General features: G+C 43.4%; 1 protein-coding gene across 1 annotated transcript in view; it reads left to right on the top strand.

Moving 5' to 3' along the window:
• Nucleotides 1–13,850: 13,850 nt before the first annotated feature.
• Nucleotides 13,851–20,092, top strand: part of LOC100495876 — a 29,830-nt gene continuing 23,588 nt past the window's right edge. The window contains exons 1-2 of the mRNA XM_031891663.1: nucleotides 13,851–14,008; nucleotides 19,513–19,842. Coding sequence (XP_031747523.1) covers nucleotides 13,915–14,008; nucleotides 19,513–19,842 — 424 coding nt within the window. The 5' untranslated portion in view covers nucleotides 13,851–13,914. The remainder of the gene's footprint in view (nucleotides 14,009–19,512; nucleotides 19,843–20,092) is intronic.

Below are 20,092 nucleotides of genomic sequence, written 5' to 3'. Positions count from 1 at the left end.
TGATGCTCTTTTTCCTACCTTTTGGATATTGCAGTTATAGCTTGGTTGCAGCACAGAGCAACCACCAGAAAGAACAGACTTTTACACATTTTTATTTATACAGTTCACCGACAATCTCATTTTTTGCCCAGAACTACTGTACCTGTGCCAGGGAATGGAATCTTTGCACTGAAATGTTATAATTCATGATGTTATCATTTGTATTTTCTATGTATATAGCTGATTATATAATGGATAATATGCCCCCTGTAGTAAAATATAAGGATATTATATTATCACCAAGGAGTTCCTTGACCATTAAGTGCTTGAAAACAGGTCATGGAATTCTGATCATATTTTACAGCAGGGATCCCCAACCTTTTTTACTTGTGAATCACACTCAGGTGTAAACAGTGTTAGTGAGGCACACAACCATAAAAAAAATTATTTGGGGGATGCCAAACAAGGGATGTGATTGGCTATTTCAATACCATGGGGAATGCTGGCCTGCAGGATGCTACACAGGAGTAAACTTGTATCTCTGTGCTTCCAAAACTTGCCTCCAAGCCAGAAATTTAAAAATGGGCAACAACTGGGGCCACTGGGAGCAACATCAAAGGGGGGGGGGGGGGGGGTGAGCAATATGTTGCTTCCAAGCAACTGGTTGGGGATCACTGTTTTACAGCAAAGGGTCCATTATTTATCACAATACACAAGTTTCTGAGTCATGTGACACAAATGACATCACTACTAAGCTGATGATAACTGGGATATAATTTACATGATATTCATGTGTATTATAAGGTTATTATAAACAGAGCTTTTGGCATCAAGATTGGGCGCGGCATCAGGTTTTGGTGCCTCAAGAAGAACTTTACCAATAACTTACAGGGCGAGGCCTACAGCTTGTGGGAATTAGACAATTGCCTTCATACTGAATGAGTTCAGTTGAGTCAGTTATAAATAGAGTAGGGGTACATCCAGTCCATGTAATCCTTATTGGGGAGCCCCAGCCGGGTTCTCCTATTTAAGAATTTGTCCTGAGTGGCCCATAGTATACTAGTCCGCTTTCCATGCAAGGTCTTCACTGCCTGGAAACTTGGTTTTGGTCTTGGCGCCATTTACCGAGTACTTTTTGGCTGTTGCTCAAATGCTCTGTCCAAAATATTTTACAAATAGTTTAACCTACAACGTTGTAGCTCCTGCTCCCAGTATCAAGTGTATAATGGAGGGGTTTATCGGTTTTGTCTATTAAAGTTATATGTAACAATGAAGTGATGCCTTTTGAGTGGGGACAAGTAACGCATAAGGACTCACTTATAACTACACAAAATAACTGCAGCACACAAAACTGGATGCATTGTATAATGACAACTATCATTAAACACTACTTGTGCCTATACATGGCCCTTGCATCTGTGAGTACTTGCAGGGAGCACCACTGCACCCATCGAGTCTTCCATGATGAACTGTGCACAAATGTTTTCATTGATTTCAGGGAATTACTGGCAGTAGTTGATGGAAGCAAAGTTGGGCAAAGCCATGTCAGGAGATTACTTCACAGCCATATACATTCTGAATATAGTCTATGTGGTTGTTGGTCAGACATTTTGAAAAGGCAGGCCTAAGCCCTGGAGAGATTTCTGGGTTACCCCATGGGGCAGAGGTTTATGTGGAGCAATTAACCCAAACTGAGGCTAATAAACTGTTTCTAATTGTACCCAAAATAGGGGGTAGAAACATTAATTTGTGCTGCTGGTACTGGCTCAGCTGCTCAGTAGTAGCGATTCTAAGACTTGGGGGCCCCAGACCATGGCATACTTTCACTTTAAATAAGCCTTTGTTCCAAACAAATTTGGGCAAATGCTCCTGCATGGTGACTAAGGCTTTCCGGGAGAGGCCCAGGCACGGTATGTAACAAGTACCTGGGTTATTTGGGTAATAAAGCCTTTCTGACAGAACTGTCAAGCCATGCACAAGAGATCTTGTATTTGGGCCATTCACATGGGAGGGTTTATAGAGAGAATTTCAAGCAATTTCTGCTCAATATATGTAAAGAGTTGAATTCATTTAACCATATGGGCAGGTAAGTTAACCTTAAGTTCCCCTGATATGGAGACCTGAGATCAGTCTAAATTGTTCCAAAAGGGTTGTTACATTTAGTGATGATGTGAGGGGATTGGTAAGGGCGAGTATGAATTCCTCTGTGAGTGATCCCCCTCTATATTATGTTGTTTTTACGAGGACCCTGTTTATTTGGGGATGAAGGGTAATTAATCTAGTGGTTTCATAACTAAAGAACTGGGGGGGAGTCAGCTTTGCTGGGTACCTACTGAAGTGAAACCATAGAGATCCAGAAGGTCTCCGCTTATGAGTGGAGGGATTAAATAATCTTTGTAAATGGCAACCAAAGCCCCATATTGATAGAGTACATGCAAGGTCATCCCATGTTACATGATGATACGCAATGGAGCTTTACCCTATATATTTCAGCATTTCTATGCATAAAATAAATGATGGTTTTTATATTACATATATAATGTTCCACCATCGGCACTCACCAATCAGAAAACAACGGCCGGTTGCTAACTCACAAAGTACATACAATCCTTAGAAAGCACTCACGGCATAAACATCTCCAAATCAAGTCCTTTATTCAGACATAATGTCTACGCATTTTGATCCCCACAGGACCGTCATCCTGATGTGTAACGTGTAGACATTATGTCTGAATAAAGGACTTGATTTGGAGATACTTATGCTGTGAGTGCTTTCTAAGGATTGTGTATATATATATATATAGTTTTCGTAGGTAAATTAAAAGTCCCCCACAGAAAATGCCCCTAAAGTGAAAGAGTGCAAAATGTTCAAAAGCGCTCAGTGCAAGTACTAGAAGTGTGTGTATGTATGTATGTATGTATATCTTTATTTATAAAGCGCTACTTATGTACGCAGCGCTGTACAGTAGAACAACAGATTAATACAAACGGGGTTATTAAGATAATAATAGATAAATACAAAGTGTAACAATAAATACAAGATATAGTTGCAATAAGTTAAAGACACAAGAGGATGGAGGTCCCTGCCCCGTAGAGCTTACAATCTATATGGGAGGGTAACTAACAGACACAAATAGGCAAATATAAGTGCTGTAGGTCACAGTGGGTGACACTACAATATAAGTGCCAGTTCCCAGATCAGGTGCTGGGCGAGTGCTCCAAAAGGGAGTCTTTAAAGGGGACCTGTTACCTTAAGAAATAATTCCAGATTGTTTTCTATTGTGTTTGTCAGGCAAAATAAACTTCATTTACACTATATTAATTATTTTAATGTTATTTTCTTCAGTCTTGGAATTCATAATTGCAACAAACAGACAGGCTCCATTTTGTGGACAGTGTTATTAAGGCAAACTGTGCATCTTACTAAAATCTTGTTTCTGTGCCAGTATGGGGGGGGGGGGGTGCAGTGACTAAGTGATCTAAGAAGTTCTGAATTGAAAGTGAAAGTAACTCTCTGCCCCACCCCTATGCAAAGGCTTTTATAATGGGTTTGGATGTGTTAATAAAAAAATGAGTTTGGGTTTCCTTTTTAATTTGAAATGGGCTTTTATTATACAGTTTTTTATGCCTGGGTGACAGGTCTGCTTTTAGTTTAATTTAAAAAGACAGAGGGAGGATTCTCTCTGGAGGAAATCAGGGAGGGCATTCCCAATGTAAGGGGCAGCCAGGCAGAAGGGTTTAAGGTGGGAAACAGCAGTAGTAGTCGGGGGCGGAACCAAACGGTTGCTCTGTGAGGAACGAAGGAGTCGGCCAGGAACGTACGGAGACACAAGGGAAGAGATGGAGTGAGGGGCAGAAAGAGAGGCTCCATATTGCCAGGTAACGGTGCCCTAATGGAACCAGGTAACAGCCTAAATGAGAAGCATGACTAGTGCCCGGGGTGCCTGAAGGTCAGGACAGAGCCACCCTCATATCCCTGCACCCTGTATATCTCACTTCTGCCCCAAAGGTCAGGGGGAGTGAATTTTTTGAGACAGAGAGGAAATGAGGTTTGTCTGTGGGTTAGTGAATAAGCTCCGGAAATGTTCCATCGCTGCACAAACACCAGCACCGGCCCGAGCAGAACAGCAAGAAAACATTGCAGAGTTACCTTGTCATCTCTCAGCTTGGTGGTGGCACTGAGGGGGGTTCAGTGGTTTCTATGGATAATAGGTAAGTTACTGTTGGGGAGAGGGGGTGTCATTCTGTTACTAGCCTGTACCCCCTTTCTTTAACGGAGAGAAGCATTATACTGTAGTTAACCCACTAAGGCAGGGGTAGGGAACCTATGGCTCGGGAGGCAGATGTGGCTCTTTTGATGGCTGCATCTGGCTCGCTGCCAAATCTTTAATAAAAAAAATAACTGGGGGCGTGGCCTGTGCTCGGCGGATAGAAGACGTGTTTTAAGCCTTAGAACACGTCTTTTATCCGCCGAGCGCAGGCCACACCCTCCTCTGCATCGCATCTGCATCCGGAATCCTTGGGACCCACCCTACCTTGCCCCGCAGCATCCGCGGCCAAACATATTGTATGGCTCTCACAGAATTACATTTTAAAATATGTGGTGTTTATGGCTCTCTGAGCCAAAAAGGTTCCTGACCCCTGCACTAAGGCCATTACAGTTATAGTAAGATGCTTCTCAGTATTGTATAGGGTGTAATCCATCCTTCATTGCCCTGTCACTGCATTGGGAGGGCAGTTTCAAAAATATCTATTGGGGACAGTGAACTATATATTATTTTTATTTGGATTGAGGGGGGTATAACAAATGCCATTATAGCCTGGGGGCACTGTATGCAGGAGGCTCTGAGATACCCTTGGGGTCACAGTGTAGGTTTGTGAGCCTAAGATGTGACAGTTTTGTTCCCAGTTCTCCTGTGTTCCGCACATTGTTCTTTGGGCTCTGAGAATGTTCAGTGGGTTCCGGTATCATCCGACCTGCGGATCTGTGGCCTCACATGTGAATCACTTGGGATTTATACCCTCGATCTTGCACCTGATAAACCCATCCTGGATTTCGCTTGTTCAGACAAATCCCTGAGGATATACAGCATGTATGATACACGGATTAACCTGAATGTATCCACGGGCTGCTGCTCCATAGCCAATGCTGGGAAATCAGACAGAGGGGACTATGTGCTGTATTTCTATGGGACACACAGGAAGAAGAGACTGGCTACACAGGCAAACGGCTTTACCCCCCCCCCCCCCCCCATCCACCCCAATATTTTTCAAATGCTCCATTTTATTTGAAAAGTAAAGGTGTTTTTGTATAATATATATTGAAAAAAATATTACAACTATTTAGGACAAAGGTGGATATATACAGAGTGACAAAGGAGATGACCAACCAAAATAAAATAAAGACAAAGACAAGGGAGGGACACCGGCATATTCCCATGAGAGCAGGAGTAACAGTGAATTTGGGCTCAGCCCACACCTGGACTAAAGGAACCATAACACTGGCAAATGATGGAAAAGTAATCTAGTTTAACCCTTTTTCTGCCCCATCTCTGAAACATCTACTGTGGCCTGTAGGAGGTAAGTGGGAACCAGATAAGTGTATTAGAAATATAACTACTTTATCACTTTTAATTCTGTTATTATCCAAGAGATTATAATTACCAATTCATTGAAGTTTTTGGTGCGACTATTACTGGGGGAGAAAAAAAACCTTTCAAAACCTATTGCCAGGTCAGACAGAGCTTTATATTGCCATAATTAAAGGGGTGGTTTGGCCACAATGCAAACAGGTACCTGTTAGTTTAAATTAATTTAACACTCAAGTACACTTAGACGTCACTGAGGGGTGCTGTGCCCATATAATGGCACAAGGCTGCAGGCTGAGTTATACAGGGAACTCTGAGTATCACTCATGTATTATAAGGGATAATGTACCCCCTACTGTAAATGATAAGGATATTAGCAGTCACTGAGGGGTTCTGTGCCCATATAATGGCACAAGGCTGCAGGCTGAGTTATACAGGGAACTCTGAGTATCACTCATGTATTATAAGGGATAATGTACCCCCTACTGTAAATGATAAGGATATTAGAAGTCACTGAGGAATTATCTTACCATGTAATACAAGGCTACAGGCAGAGTAGTTTTATACACGTCATGGAACACTGAGGTGACTTCTAATATCCTTCCTCATATTTTACAACTTTTAAGTATGTTTTTTTTCTTCATTTACACTGTTTTTCTCCCTCTGCCACATTGTTGCCGTTGAGCGGTATTTTCTAGCTACCACCTTACCAACATGTTTATTACTACTTCTTGTTTAAATAATTCTCCATTGAAAACTAACGGACTGGAAAGCCAGAGATGTTACACAGCTAGGGGCCCATTTACTTACTCACGAACCGGCCGAATGCGTCCGATTGTGTTTTTTTCGTAATGATCGGTATTTGGCGATTTTTTTCGGAAAATCATCGTGACTTTTTCGTTACCAATACGATTTGCGCGAAAAAACGTGAGTTTTTCGTAGCCGTTACGATGCGCTCATATTTTGTCGCGACTTTTTCGTAGCCTTCGTGCCGAGTACGAAAGATTCGGATTCATTCAAACTTCAGTATGGAGACTTTACTTGGGCCAGGTTGGAGCTGCAGGGTGCCATTGAGTCCTATGGGAGACTTTCCTTGGGCCAGGTTGGAGCTGCAGAGTGCCATTGAGCCCTATGGGAGACTTTCCTTGGGCCAGGTTGGAGCTGCAGAGTGCCATTGAGCCCTATGGGAGGCTTTCCTTGGGCCGGGTTGGAGCTGCAGAGTGCCATTGAGCCCTATGGGAGACTTTCCTTGGGCCGGGTTGGCGCTGCAGAGTGCCATTGAGCCCTATGGGAGACTTTCCTTGGGCCAGGTTGGAGCTTCAGAGTGCCATTGAGCCCTATGGGAGACTTTCCTTGGGCCGGGTTGGCGCTGCAGAGTGCCATTGAGCCCTATGGGAGACTTTCCTTGGGCCGGGTTGGAGCTGCAGAGTGCCATTGAGCCCTATGGGAGGCTTTCCTTGGGCCAGGTTGGAGCTGCAGAGTGCCATTGAGCCCTATGGGAGACTTTCCTTGGGCTGGGTTGGAGCTGCAGAGTGCCATTGAGCCCTATGGGAGACTTTCCTTGGGCCAGGTTGGAGCTGCAGAGTGCCATTGAGCCCTATGGGAGACTTTCCTTGGGCTGGGTTGGAGCTGCAGGGTGCCATTGAGTCCTATGGGAGACTTTCCTTGGGCCAGGTTGGAGCTGCAGAGTGCCATTGAGCCCTATGGGAGACTTTCCTTGGGCCGGGTTGGAGCTGCAGAGTGCCATTGAGCCCTATGGGAGACTTTCCTTGGGCCGGGTTGGAGCTGCAGAGTGCCATTGAGCCCTATGGGAGACTTTCCTTGGGCCAGGTTGGAGCTGCAGAGTGCTATTGAGCCCTATGGGAGGCTTTCCTTGGGCCAGGTTGGAGCTGCAGAGTGCCATTGAGCCCTATGGGAGACTGTCCTTGGGCCGGGTTGGAGCTGCAGAGTGCCATTGAGCCCTATGGGAGACTTTCCTTGGGCCGGGTTGGAGCTGCAGAGTGCCATTGAGCCCTATGGGAGACTTTCCTTGGGCCGGGTTGGAGCTGCAGAGTGCCATTGAGTCCTATAGGAGACTTTCCTTGGGCCGGGTTGGAGCTGCAGAGTGCCATTGAGCCCTATGGGAGACTTTCCTTGGGCCGGGTTGGAGCTGCAGAGTGCCATTGAGCCCTATGGGAGACTTTCCTTGGGCCGGGTTGGAGTTGCAGAGTGCCATTGAGCCCTATAGGAGACTTTCCTTGGGCCGGGTTAGAGCTGCAGAGTGCCATTGAGCCCTATAGGAGACTTTCCTTGGGCCGGGTTGGAGCTGCAGAGTGCCATTGAGCCCTATGGGAGACTTTCCTTGGGCCGGGTTGGAGCTGCAGAGTGCCATTGATTCCTATGGGAGACTTTCCTTGGCCAGGTTGGAGCTGCAGAGTGCCATTGAGCCCTATGGGAGACTTTCCTTGGGCCGGGTTGGAGCTGCAGAGTGCCATTGATTCCTATGGGAGACTTTCCTTGGCCAGGTTGGAGCTGCAGAGTGCCATTGAGCCCTATGGGAGACTTTCCTTGGGCCGGGTTGGAGCTGCAGAGTGCCATTGAGCCCTATGGGAGACTTTCCTTGGGCCGGGTTGGAGCTGCAGAGTGCCATTGAGCCCTATGGGAGACTTTCCTTGGGCCAGGTTGGAGCTGCAGAGTGCCATTGAGCCCTATGGGAGACTTTCCTTGGGCCGGGTTGGAGCTGCAGAGTGCCATTGAGCCCTATGGGAGACTTTCCTTGGGCCGGGTTGGAGCTGCAGAGTGCCATTGAGCCCTATGGGAGACTTTCCTTGGGCCGGGTTGGAGCTGCAGAGTGCCATTGAGCCCTATGGGAGACTTTCCTTGGGCCGGGTTGGAGCTGCAGGGTGCCATTGAGCCCTATGGGAGACTTCCAAAATCATGCTAAGTCTGAAAGTTTAGCCCGCCGCTTACAAGCGCTCAATACGAAAAAGTTGCGACAAGATACGAGCGCATCGTAATGGCTACGAAAAACTCGCATTTTTTCGCGCAAATCGTATTGGTAACGAAAAAGTCGCAACAATTTCTGAAAAAGTCGTAAAGGCGCCGAAAAAAATCGCAAAAAATCCGAAAAGTCACAAAATGTTCGTTTTCCAATCGGATTTTTCCAATTCGGATTTGAATTCGTGTCTTAGTAAATGTGCCCCCTAGTGTTGGTATAACAGAGGGGGATTAGTGACATGTTAGGGTACGAACCTCAGCCCCCCATTCCTTAGTATCCCCTCAGCCCCCCATTCCTTAGTATCCCCTCAGCCCCCCATTCCTTTGTATCCCCTCAGCCCCCCATTCCTTAGTATCCCCTCAGCCCCCCATTCCTTAGTATCCCCTCAGCCCCCCATTCCTTAGTATCCCCTCAGCCCCCCATTCCTTTGTATCCCCTCAGCCCCCATTCCTTAGTATCCCCTCAGCCCCCCATTCCTTAGTATCCCCTCAGCCCCCCATTCCTTAGTATCCCCTCAGCCCCCCATTCCTTTGTATCCCCTCAGCCCCCCATTCCTTTGTATCCCCTCAGCCCCCCATTCCTTAGTATCCCCTCAGCCCCCCATTCCTTAGTATCCCCTCAGCCCCCATTCCTTAGTATCCCCTCAGCCCCCATTCCTTACTATCCCCTCAGCCCCCCATTCCTTAGTATCCCCTCAGCCCCCCATTCCTTAGTATCCCCTCAGCCCCCCATTCCTTAGTATCCCCTCAGCCCCCCATTCCTTAGTATCCCCTCAGCCCCCCATTCCTTTGTATCCCCTCAGCCCCCATTCCTTAGTATCCCCTCAGCCCCCCATTCCTTAGTATCCCCTCAGCCCCCATTCCTTAGTATCCCCACAGCCCCCCATTCCTTAGTATCCCCTCAGCCCCCCATTCCTTAGTATCCCCTCAGCCCCCCATTCCTTAGTATCCCCACAGCCCCCCATTCCTTAGTATCCCCTCAGCCCCCCATTCCTTACTATCCCCTCAGCCCCTCATTCCTTAGTATCCCCTCAGCCCCCCATTCCTTAGTATCCCCTCAGCCCCCCATTCCTTAGTATCCCCTCAGCCCCCCATTCCTTACTATCCCCTCAGCCCCCCATTCCTTACTATCCCCTTGTTACTCAATGGGAACTCCTGCATTGGCAGTTTGGGGTTTCTTTTCCATTCTTACAGAGAAAGGGATTCCTGTACTTTATATAATATAATCCAAGTAACTCAAACAATGATGCTCACATTATAAAATGTGTAATAGGAAACTATCTGCCATATTATCTAAGGAAGAAATATAATTACAGCTGTACCTGACTGTCAGGTATTGGACTGACAAATACATTCTTTAAAAGGGCGCAATGCAGCATCATTTCCATGCAATTCTCTTTGTGTTATTTGTCGGCCCCTATTATGTAAGAGAGAATTACAATAAAAAAGCAACAATTACTGACTTACTGGGGATCTTAAAAATGTATTTCTTGAAAATATAGAAAACATATACATCTTAACGTTTCTTATGTTTCTTTCAGTGCTGGGACACATTTAGCACAGTGAGGGCTGATTATTATCCAATCCCTTTGATGAGAGTTAAATGGTTAAATGTTTATCAGTCACGAAATTAACCACAAATCATTTCACAGTATATTTGTTTGCAAAATACACCGATTTTTTTTTTTTACAGATCTTGATATGTCTCCCCCCCCCCCCCATCTCTGATATTTGTTATTTCACTGTCTGAAGACGATTTCGGGCGATTAAAACAGCCAGTCGTTGACTTCTCTGTCCTACACTGATTCCCTCTGTCAGTCGGCACAATTACAGAAGAGACATCGTAGCGCCAGAAGTCGAATCAGAATCAGAAGTCGATTGGTGTGGGAGAAACATAAGTGGGCACAGGCGGATAAAGTTCTAGCAATATACTAAATGCGCATTTACCCGCTGCGCTAAGATTCATATTAGCCGTTAGTCGCCACCACAGCAGAGACTTTGAAATTCTTTCTAAACTACAACTTTTAGTATAAAGTGGATTCGTGGAACCTTCTAGTAGCTGGGTTCGACTACAGAATAATGCTCCACATCAGGGGGCAATAAGCACGGGTGGAATGATTGGTGAGTTACATGAAATGCCCCAGTATCACTGGGTGCCCTTACACACCTGAATAGCGCACTCGGGTTCCCCTGCCCCACACTGGGGATTTGCAGCAACATAGAGCTCTCCTTTTAATGCTGAACTAGGATTCCCAGCCAGGGGATGCCAGACATTATACAGTGTGCAGGTAGGTGAGCAGATCCTGCTGCAGATATGGATTTATGGTCCGTAAAAAGACTTACAATCTGCTGTGAACTGACAGGTTACAGAGCCCCATACACACAGGACTGCAGCCTCTATTGTCTGGAGAAGGACTCGCTAGCAGCGGCCGTAACAAGCGCTTAGTGCTGTTCTGTACTGTGCATAAAAAGACAGTAAAACAAAGGAAGACTCTAGTGTGTGACTGTTTGCTAAACACAAATAATTTAGCACCGGTTCGGGAAAAAAAAAGTAAAAATAACTAATCCAATAACGAAATATTCGTATTATTATATTATGCTGAGTTTTTCTGAAAAACTAGTAAAAAAAAAAGGAAGACTTTAGTACTGTGACTGTTTGCTAAACACAAATAAATTAACACAATTAAATTAACACAAGTTCGGGGAAAATAGTAAAAATAACTAATCCAATAACGAAATATTCGTATTATTATATTATGCTGAGTTTTTCTGAAAAACTAGTAAAAAAAAAGGAAGACTTTAGTACTGTGACTGTTTGCTAAACACAAATAAATTAACACAAGTTCGGGGAAAATAGTAAAAATAACTACCCCAATAACGAAATATTCGTATTATTATATTATGCTGAGTTTTTCTGAAAAACTAGTAAAAAAAAGGAAGACTTTAGTACTGTGACTGTTTGCTAAACACAAATAAATTAACACAAGTTCGGGGAAAATAGTAAAAATAACTACCCCAATAACGAAATATTCGTATTATTATATTATGCTGAGTTTTTCTGAAAAACTAGTAAAAAAAAGGAAGACTTTAGTACTGTGACTGTTTGCTAAACACAAATAAATTAACACAAGTTCGGGGAAAATAGTAAAAATAACTAATCCAATAACGAAATATTCGTATTATTATATTATGCTGGGTTTTTCTGAAAAGCTAGTAAAAAAAAAAAAAGGAAGACTTTAGACTAGGATTCCCAGCCAGGGGATGCCAGACATTATACAGTGTGCAGGTAGGTGAGCAGATCCTGCTGCAGAAATGGATTTATGGTCCGTAAAAAGACTTACAATCTGCTGTGAACTGACAGGTTACAGAGCCCCATACACACAGGACTGCAGCCTCTATTGTCTGGAGAAGGACTCGCTAGCAGCGGCCGTAACAAGCGCTTAGTGCTGTTCTGTACTGTGCATAAAAAGACAGTAAAACAAAGGAAGACTTTAGTACTGTGACTGTTTGCTAAACACAAATAAATTAACACAAGTTCGGGGAAAATAGTAAAAATAACTAATCCAATAACGAAATATTCGTATTATTATATTATGCTGAGTTTTTCTGAAAAACTAGTAAAAAAAAAGGAAGACTTTAGTACTGTGACTGTTTGCTAAACACAAATAAATTAACACAAGTTCGGGGAAAATAGTAAAAATAACTAATCCAATAACGAAATATTCGTATTATTATATTATGCTGGGTTTTTCTGAAAAGCTAGTAAAAAAAAAAAAAGGAAGACTTTAGTATTGTGACTGTTTCCAAAACACAAATCATTTGGCACAAGTTCTGGAAAATAGTAAGAATAACCAATCCAAAAACGAAATATTCTTAATATATTATGCTTATATTATGCTGAGTTTTTCTGAAAAACTAGTAAAAAAAAGGAAGACTTTAGTACTGTGACTGTTTGCTAAACACAAATAATTTAGCACCAGTTCGGGAAAAAAAGTAAAAATAACTAATCCAATAACGAAATATTCGTATTATTATATTATGCTGAGTTTTTCTGAAAAACTATATATATATATATATACACACACACACACACACACATATATATATACATTTGAATTGATGATGCGCACTCCTGTATTATTTTAGTTCATTTATTGTTACATTATAAAGTTAAAAACATCAACGTTTTGGTCCAGGTCTAGGACCTTTATCAAGATGTTAAGCTTAACATCTTGATAAAGGTCCTAGACCTGGACCGAAACGTTGATGTTTTTAACTTTATAATGTAACAATAAATGAACTAAAATAATACAGGAGTGCGCATCATCAATTGGAATGAATACAAGTTACAACCAGGTGTAGCACCCTGCAATCGAGTATTGAGTAAAAATGTTTCATGGGAGCGCGGACCGAATGGTACAATATATATACATATATATATGTATATTATATATAATATATATTATATATAATTTTGGTGAAATATTTATAATATCGTTGCGCTGTAAAAATGACAATTTTTCACGGGGTATTGCACATTTTGTGTTTAAACTTGAACTCCGCAGAACAAATGGGTTTGAATTTAAGTAAATAAGTCCCTGTGTGATATTAGCGCGGTATGAAATGCCTTGTTTGCTGGGATTTGAAGTTTTTTGACTGGGCACCGTAATATAGCAGCGAGGTGTGTTTGGACCTTTGGTAAGTGTGTGTGTGTTTATATGATATTAATATAATCAATCACAGTAAATGAAAAGGGAACATGGGAATCAGAGAAGGGCACAAGATGAGACACGCCGCTGTATCTAGGTAGGGATTATATTATTATTATTATTATGCGCCTTATCATAAGCGTCTCATTATTATTAAGTGGTGGAAAACAAGAACATTAATCAGAGTCCAAGAAGTCGTTAGCAATCGCTGCGAGAAACGAAATAGCAACATTATTTCAGCTGCAGGAAACATATTAACAATGTATCTATGGGCACTTGCACACACTGTCACTGTCACTGTCATCTCAGCTTTACTGTCACTTCCCTGAACCCAATACAGGAGGCGGGGGGGGGGGGCTCCGGGACTAGGGGCAGGGAGAAGATGCAGCTGCCTGGGGTGCAAGAGTTAATGGGCAGGTACCTCAGTGCCCCCCAGTCCGGGATCTCTCCCCTCACCGCTCACTTCCTGGTGCCCCTCTGCGCCCTTTAGCGCTTCCTTTCTTAATCGGAGGGAGCGGAGGGAGCGGAGCGGAGGGAGCGGAGCGGAGGGGGGGAGGGGACGGGGCGGGGTTTGGGACTTTTCTTTTTTTTTTTTTGTTTTCCTTTCTAACCTCACTCTCCAGCGTTTTCCGCTTTCTCACCGAAGCTTCCCTGGGCAGACGCATGTGTTGTGAGCGCTGTAACGCCAGGTCCCCCTGCATTTCGGAGATGGTTTGCTCCTCCGTGCTACTGCCGGTATGGCTGCTGGTTAGTACAGGTAAGGGAATGCTGCCTTTATTTCTCTGAGCGGTACAGGGAAGGAGTTGCTGTTAGTGGGCAGGACTGGGGGGGGGGGAGGGGGGGGTTCCCCTCAGTGCCTTCTGTAAACATTCTGTGCCCTCTCATTTTAGGGAGTTACCGAGTTTTTGTGTATTTCCACATCTGGAATAAGATTTAGAGCTCTATATACAAAAAAAAGATATATTTTTCATGATATAGGGATTTATACCAGAAACATATTTTATGTTATGGACAAGGATTCAACTGATTAAGAAAGCCTCATGTCTCCCTTATGTGCCAATACCTGATATGTATATGTAGCCAAAGCCCAAACGTGCCAATACCTGATATGTATATGTAGCCAAAGCCCAAATGTGCCAATACCTGATATGTATATGTAGCCAAAGCCCAAATGTGCCAATACCTGATATGTATATGTAGCCAAAGCCCAAATGTGCCAATACCTGATATGTATATGTAGCCAAAGAACAAATGTGCCAATACCTGATATGTATATGTAGCCAATGTGCCAATACCCGATATGTATATGTAGCCAATGTGCCAATACCTGATATGTATATGTAGCCAATGTGCCAATACCCGATATGTATATGTAGCCAATGTGCCAATACCCGATATGTATATGTAGCCCACTTTTGTAACCATGCTGCTACTTGTGCCTGCAGAACTTATTTTACTTCAGACAGAAATGATATCCAGGAGCAACGCACATACTAGTCAGGGTACACTCTCCCTCCCCCAACCCTGGTCAAAAAGCCAAAACTCCTGGAACACCAGGTTTACCCCAGGAAACCATATATTTTTGAAAAGTACAAATTCTGTGGAATATGAAATGGGTAACCAGGTCTTTCTACTCCTAAGTACCAAACGGCAATGCTTTCCTGAATTTAGCAGTTTCTATAAAAAAATGTATGAAAAATCGCCTCAAAGCTTCCACTTTTAAGCATCATATCTAAAAATATGTTGACCCCCCCCCCCCCAAAACCATATATTTTTGGAAAGTACACATCCAGATGAATTTAAGAAGGGGCACCCATGTCTTTCTACTCCAAACTACGGAGTCTCGGTGCTTTCCCAAAACTGGCAGTTTTGATGAAATACCTGAAAATTGCCTCTAATCTTCCACTTTCAAGCACCTTATCCTCCCACATAGCATTAGGTACCAAGAAAACACACCCTAAATATGAAAGCCAAGGGGCCACTGAACAGTTTGATGCCCATTGTGCATAGGATCACCAATGTATCTGGCATTTAGAGACCCCCAAAATGAACTTGGTGCATACAAATTGCCCTGGAGATCTCTAGCTACTGAAAATTCAACACATTTACTACATTTTTGGTGGGGTAAAAAACACAAAAAATATGTTGACCCCCCCCAAAACCATATATTTTTGGAAAGTACACATCCAGATGAATTCAAAATGGGCACCCATGTCTTTCTACTCCAAACTACGGAATCTCGGTGCTTTCCCAAAACTGGCGGTTTTGATGAAATACCTGAAAATCTTATAAAACCTTCCATTTTCAAGCACCTTATCCTCCCACATAGCATTAGGTACCAAGAAAACACACCCTAAATATGAAAGCCAAGGGGCCACTGAACAGTTTGATGCCCATTGTGCATAGGATCACTGATGTATCTGGCATTTAGAGACCCCCAAAATGAAGTTAGTGCATACATATTGCCCTGAGATCACTTCAGCTACTGAAAATTCAACACATTTACTACATTTTTGGTGGGGTAAAAAACACAAAAAAATATGCTGACCCCCCAAAACCATATATTGTTGGAAAGTACACTTCTGGCTGAATTCAAAATGGGCACCCATGTCTTTCTACTCCAAACTACAGAGTCACAGTGCTTTTCCAAAACTGGCAGTTTTGATGAAATACCTGAAAATCTTATAAAACCTTCCACTTTCAAGCACCTTATCCTCCCACATAGCATTAGGTACCAAGAAAACACACCCTAAATATGAAAGCCAAGGGGCCACTGAACAGTTTGATACCCATTGTGCATAGGATCAGCACTGTATCTGGCATTTAGAGACCCCTAAAATGGAGTTAGTGCGTACATTTTGCCCTGGCGTTCTCTAGCTACTGAAAATGTGACACGTTTACTACATTTTTCATGGGGTAAAAAACACAAAAAAATATTCTGACCCCCCAAAACCATATATTTTTGGAAAGTACACATCCAGATGAATTCAAAATGGGCACCCATGTCTTTCTACTCCAAACTACGGAGTCTCAGTGCTTTCCCAAAACTGGCGGTTTTGATGAAATACCTGAAAATCTTATAAAACCTTCCACTTTCAAGCACCTTATCCTCTCACATAGCATTAGGTACCAAGAAAACACACCCTAAATATGAAAGCCAAGGGGCCACTGAACAGTTTGATGCCCATTGTGCATAGGATCACTGATATATCTGGCATTTAGAGACCCCCAAAATGAAGTTAGTGCATACATATTGCCCTGAGATCACTTCAGCTACTGAAAATTCAACACATTTACTACATTTTTGGTGGGGTAAAAAACACAAAAAAATATGCTGACCCCCCAAAACCATATATTTTTGGAAAGTACACACCTGGCTGAATAAAAAATGGGTACCCACGTCTTTCTACCCCAAACTACGGAGTCGCAGTGCTTTCCCAAAATTGGCGGTTTTGATGAAATACCTGAAAATTACCTCTAATCTTCCACTTTCAAGCACCTTATCCTCCCACACAGCATTAGGTACCAAAAGAACACACCCTAAATATGAAAGCCAAGGGGCCACTGAACAGTTGATGCCCATTGTGCATAGGATCACCGATGTATCTGGCATTTAGAGACCCCAAAAGTAAGTTAGTGCATACAATTCGCCCCTCTTTAGCTACTAAAAATTCAACGCATTTACTGCATTTTCTGTGGGGTAAAAACACAAAAAAAAAATACGTTGCCCCCCCCTTCCTTTCCTTAAAACCATATATTTTTGGAAAGTACATATCCAGATAAATTCAAAATGGGCACCCATGTCTTTCTACTCCAAACTACGGAGTCGCAATGCTTTCCCAAAACTGGCAGTTTTGATGAAATACCTGAAAATCTTATGAAACCTTCCACTTTCAAGCACCTTATCCTCCCACATAGCATTAGGTACCAAGAAAACACACCCTAAATATGGAAGCCAAGGGTCTGCTGAACAGTTTGATGCCCATTGTGCATAGGATCACCGATGTATCTGGCATTTAGAGACCTCAAAAGTAAGTTAGTGCATACAAACTGCCCCGGAGATCTCTTTAGCTACTAAAAATTCACCACATTCATTGCATTTCTGTGGGGTAAAAAACACAAAAAATACATTGACCCCCCCAAAACCATATATCTTTGGAAAGGACATATCCAGATAAATTCAAAATGGGTACCCATGTCTTTCTATTCCAAACTACGGAGTCACAATGCTTTCCCAAAATTGGTGGTTTTGATGAAATACCCAAAAATCGCCTCTGATGCTTGACTGTTTTAAGGCCCACCCCTGCCCAACCTCTGGCACTAGAATTGGTTAATCGTAGCAGTGATGCGATCAATTGGTTTGTATTTTGACTCCTCATTGCTGGCTCCCTGGGACTTCTGTGGTTGACAGGTAAAAAGGACTAAACAGCGGACACTGTAAATAGGGAGTACACGTTGGACGCAATAGTTATGCACATCAGGATGGAAACCTTTTAGTACAGTCTTAATCCCCCACCAACATTTTCTTATCTGTGAAAAAAACATGCTAAAATTAGTGACATGAAATTCACAAAAAATTCACAGAAAACAAGACAAGCTATAATTTTCATTCAAGCCAGAAGGCTGTAGCATATCCGCCATATCCAATAGGCCTCCCATCGTAATAAAGATGATTTCAAATCTTTACCTGCATTGTCATTCACCACTTCTAAAATCTGCCATCTGAGTTGGGAGATACTATGTTTTTTCTCAAAAAAATGTTTAGCAAGAATTGTCTCTTTTTGAACTTTCTCTTTTTTTATAGTATCTTTAGTGACCCTCTCTTCTTCCTCAGGTTTATAATTCCTTATTACACTTTTATGTTCGTTAAGTCTGACTCTCAGACTCCGTTGCAAAAACAGTTGAGATTTTCATGAAGCCTTACCAAAGCAGCAGGGGGAATTTCATTTAACGTAATGGGGACGACTTTGGCAAATGCCGCTTCCCTGCACTCGAACACAGGCAGTTTTCCCCTTCCCACTGCCACTTGCATATAAATCCCCCTGGAATTGAGGAGAAGGCAGTGCAGGTACTGTCTGTTTTGCTCAGTTCTAAAAACATCTCTTAAACGACCAGTTACATAATAAAGTTACTTTTTTTGTACTTAGCGCTTACTACTTAATGTATTTTGTTGTGGTGTTAATAGACATTGCATTTCTGTATATAATGTTCTTTGGGCGCTTTATAAACTGACTCCCTCTGAACTGCACTTATGGACTGCACCCAGACCAGCGTCATTTTCACTCTAACATACCTCTCAACATTTGAAAAATGAAAAGAGGGACAAAAAGATTTGGCGCGCGCAGTGCGGCAATTTTTTGGCCACGCCCCAATTACCACACCCCATTTTAAAAAAAATACCCCTTTTATATAGATCAAATGGCGGGCGCAGACGAAAATGTGCTATACCCTCATACTGAACGACCTAAGGAAAACAATATAGCAACTCCTACATTAAAATACAAATATAGAGAGAAGGCAGTCAGTTATAAGTGAGTTATAACTAAGTACCAGTTTTGCCCCCCCATACAAAGTACCTCCATACACAGTAGCCCCCTACACAGTAGCCCCTATACACAGTAGCCGCCCCCATGCACAGTAGCCGCCCTCATGCACAGTAGCCGCCCCCATACACAGTAGCCGCCCCCATACACAGTAGCCGCCCCCAATACACAGTAGCCCCCAATACACAGTAGCCCCCAATACACCGTAGCCCCCAATACACAGTAGCCCCCAATACACAGTAGCCCCCAATACACAGTAGCCCCCAATACACAGTGTCCCCCTATCACAGTAGCCCCCCATTCACAGTACCTCCCATAGGCGCAGCCTTCGTCTGCGGCTTCGTTATGCCTCTCCTTGCGCTGCGCGACAGGCCCTTTTATAAGGTTACGCCCCGTGCGTAATAACGTCACACCCACAGGCGCAACCTTATAAAAGGGCCTGTCGCGCTGCACAAGAAGAGGCATAACGAAGCCGCAAAAGAAGCAAGAACATCCGGCTACAACAAGCGCATCCCGCTGTGCCGGATAGTTCCATGAATGTCCCGCAATGCGGGACATTCATGGAACTCTCCGGGACAGCGGGATGCGCCATAAAAGGCGGGACTGTCCCGCGAAAAGCGGGACAGTTGGGGGGTATGCTGTAATGAGACCCAGGTGTGAGTTGCTGTTTATTCTGTGCCTAACCCAGACCCAGTGTAACTATAGCTTTGTATTGCAGCGCTCCTCTATCTGCCGCACTGTTCCACCTCTGACAGTCAGTGGGTGGCTGTATCATCTTATATAGAGGTCTGTGGCTTTACCTGCAACGAGTTTGGTGTCTATCAACTGGATCGGTCACCTCCTGCCCCCATCTTGGAACTTGTTTGCCCTGACAAATCTGCACGTCCGCATGTGAGAATCTATAACCCGTACACTGAGCGAGTTTTTGTTAATGAGACCTCCGGCTGCTGCCTCATCCGAAACGCTCAGAGATCAGATACGGGCGACTATGTACTGGAATGGACTGGGAAGAATAAATGGATCCGAACTGCAAAATGTCAGGTTATAGGTAAGTGACTGATTCACAGAGAAGATATCAGGTTATTGTTTAACGATGACTTTTATTTACGCGCACGCGCTACTTGTCACGTGTACGCCATATTAGCCATACACACCATTACATTAGGGCCAACACAGACTTGAATAAATCCCACTGCAAAGTCCTTATTGTGTTGCCAAAAGCTCATGAACTGTACTTTTCTATAATTACCGCCTGCCCCAAGTAGGGGTTAATATTCGCACAGACTAATGCGATATTT

The sequence above is a fragment of the Xenopus tropicalis genome, chromosome 8 (genome assembly GCF_000004195.4).
Source record: "Xenopus tropicalis strain Nigerian chromosome 8, UCB_Xtro_10.0, whole genome shotgun sequence".
NCBI classification, from domain to species: domain Eukaryota; kingdom Metazoa; phylum Chordata; class Amphibia; order Anura; family Pipidae; genus Xenopus; species Xenopus tropicalis.
This window is presented reverse-complemented; position numbering and strand designations above follow the sequence as displayed.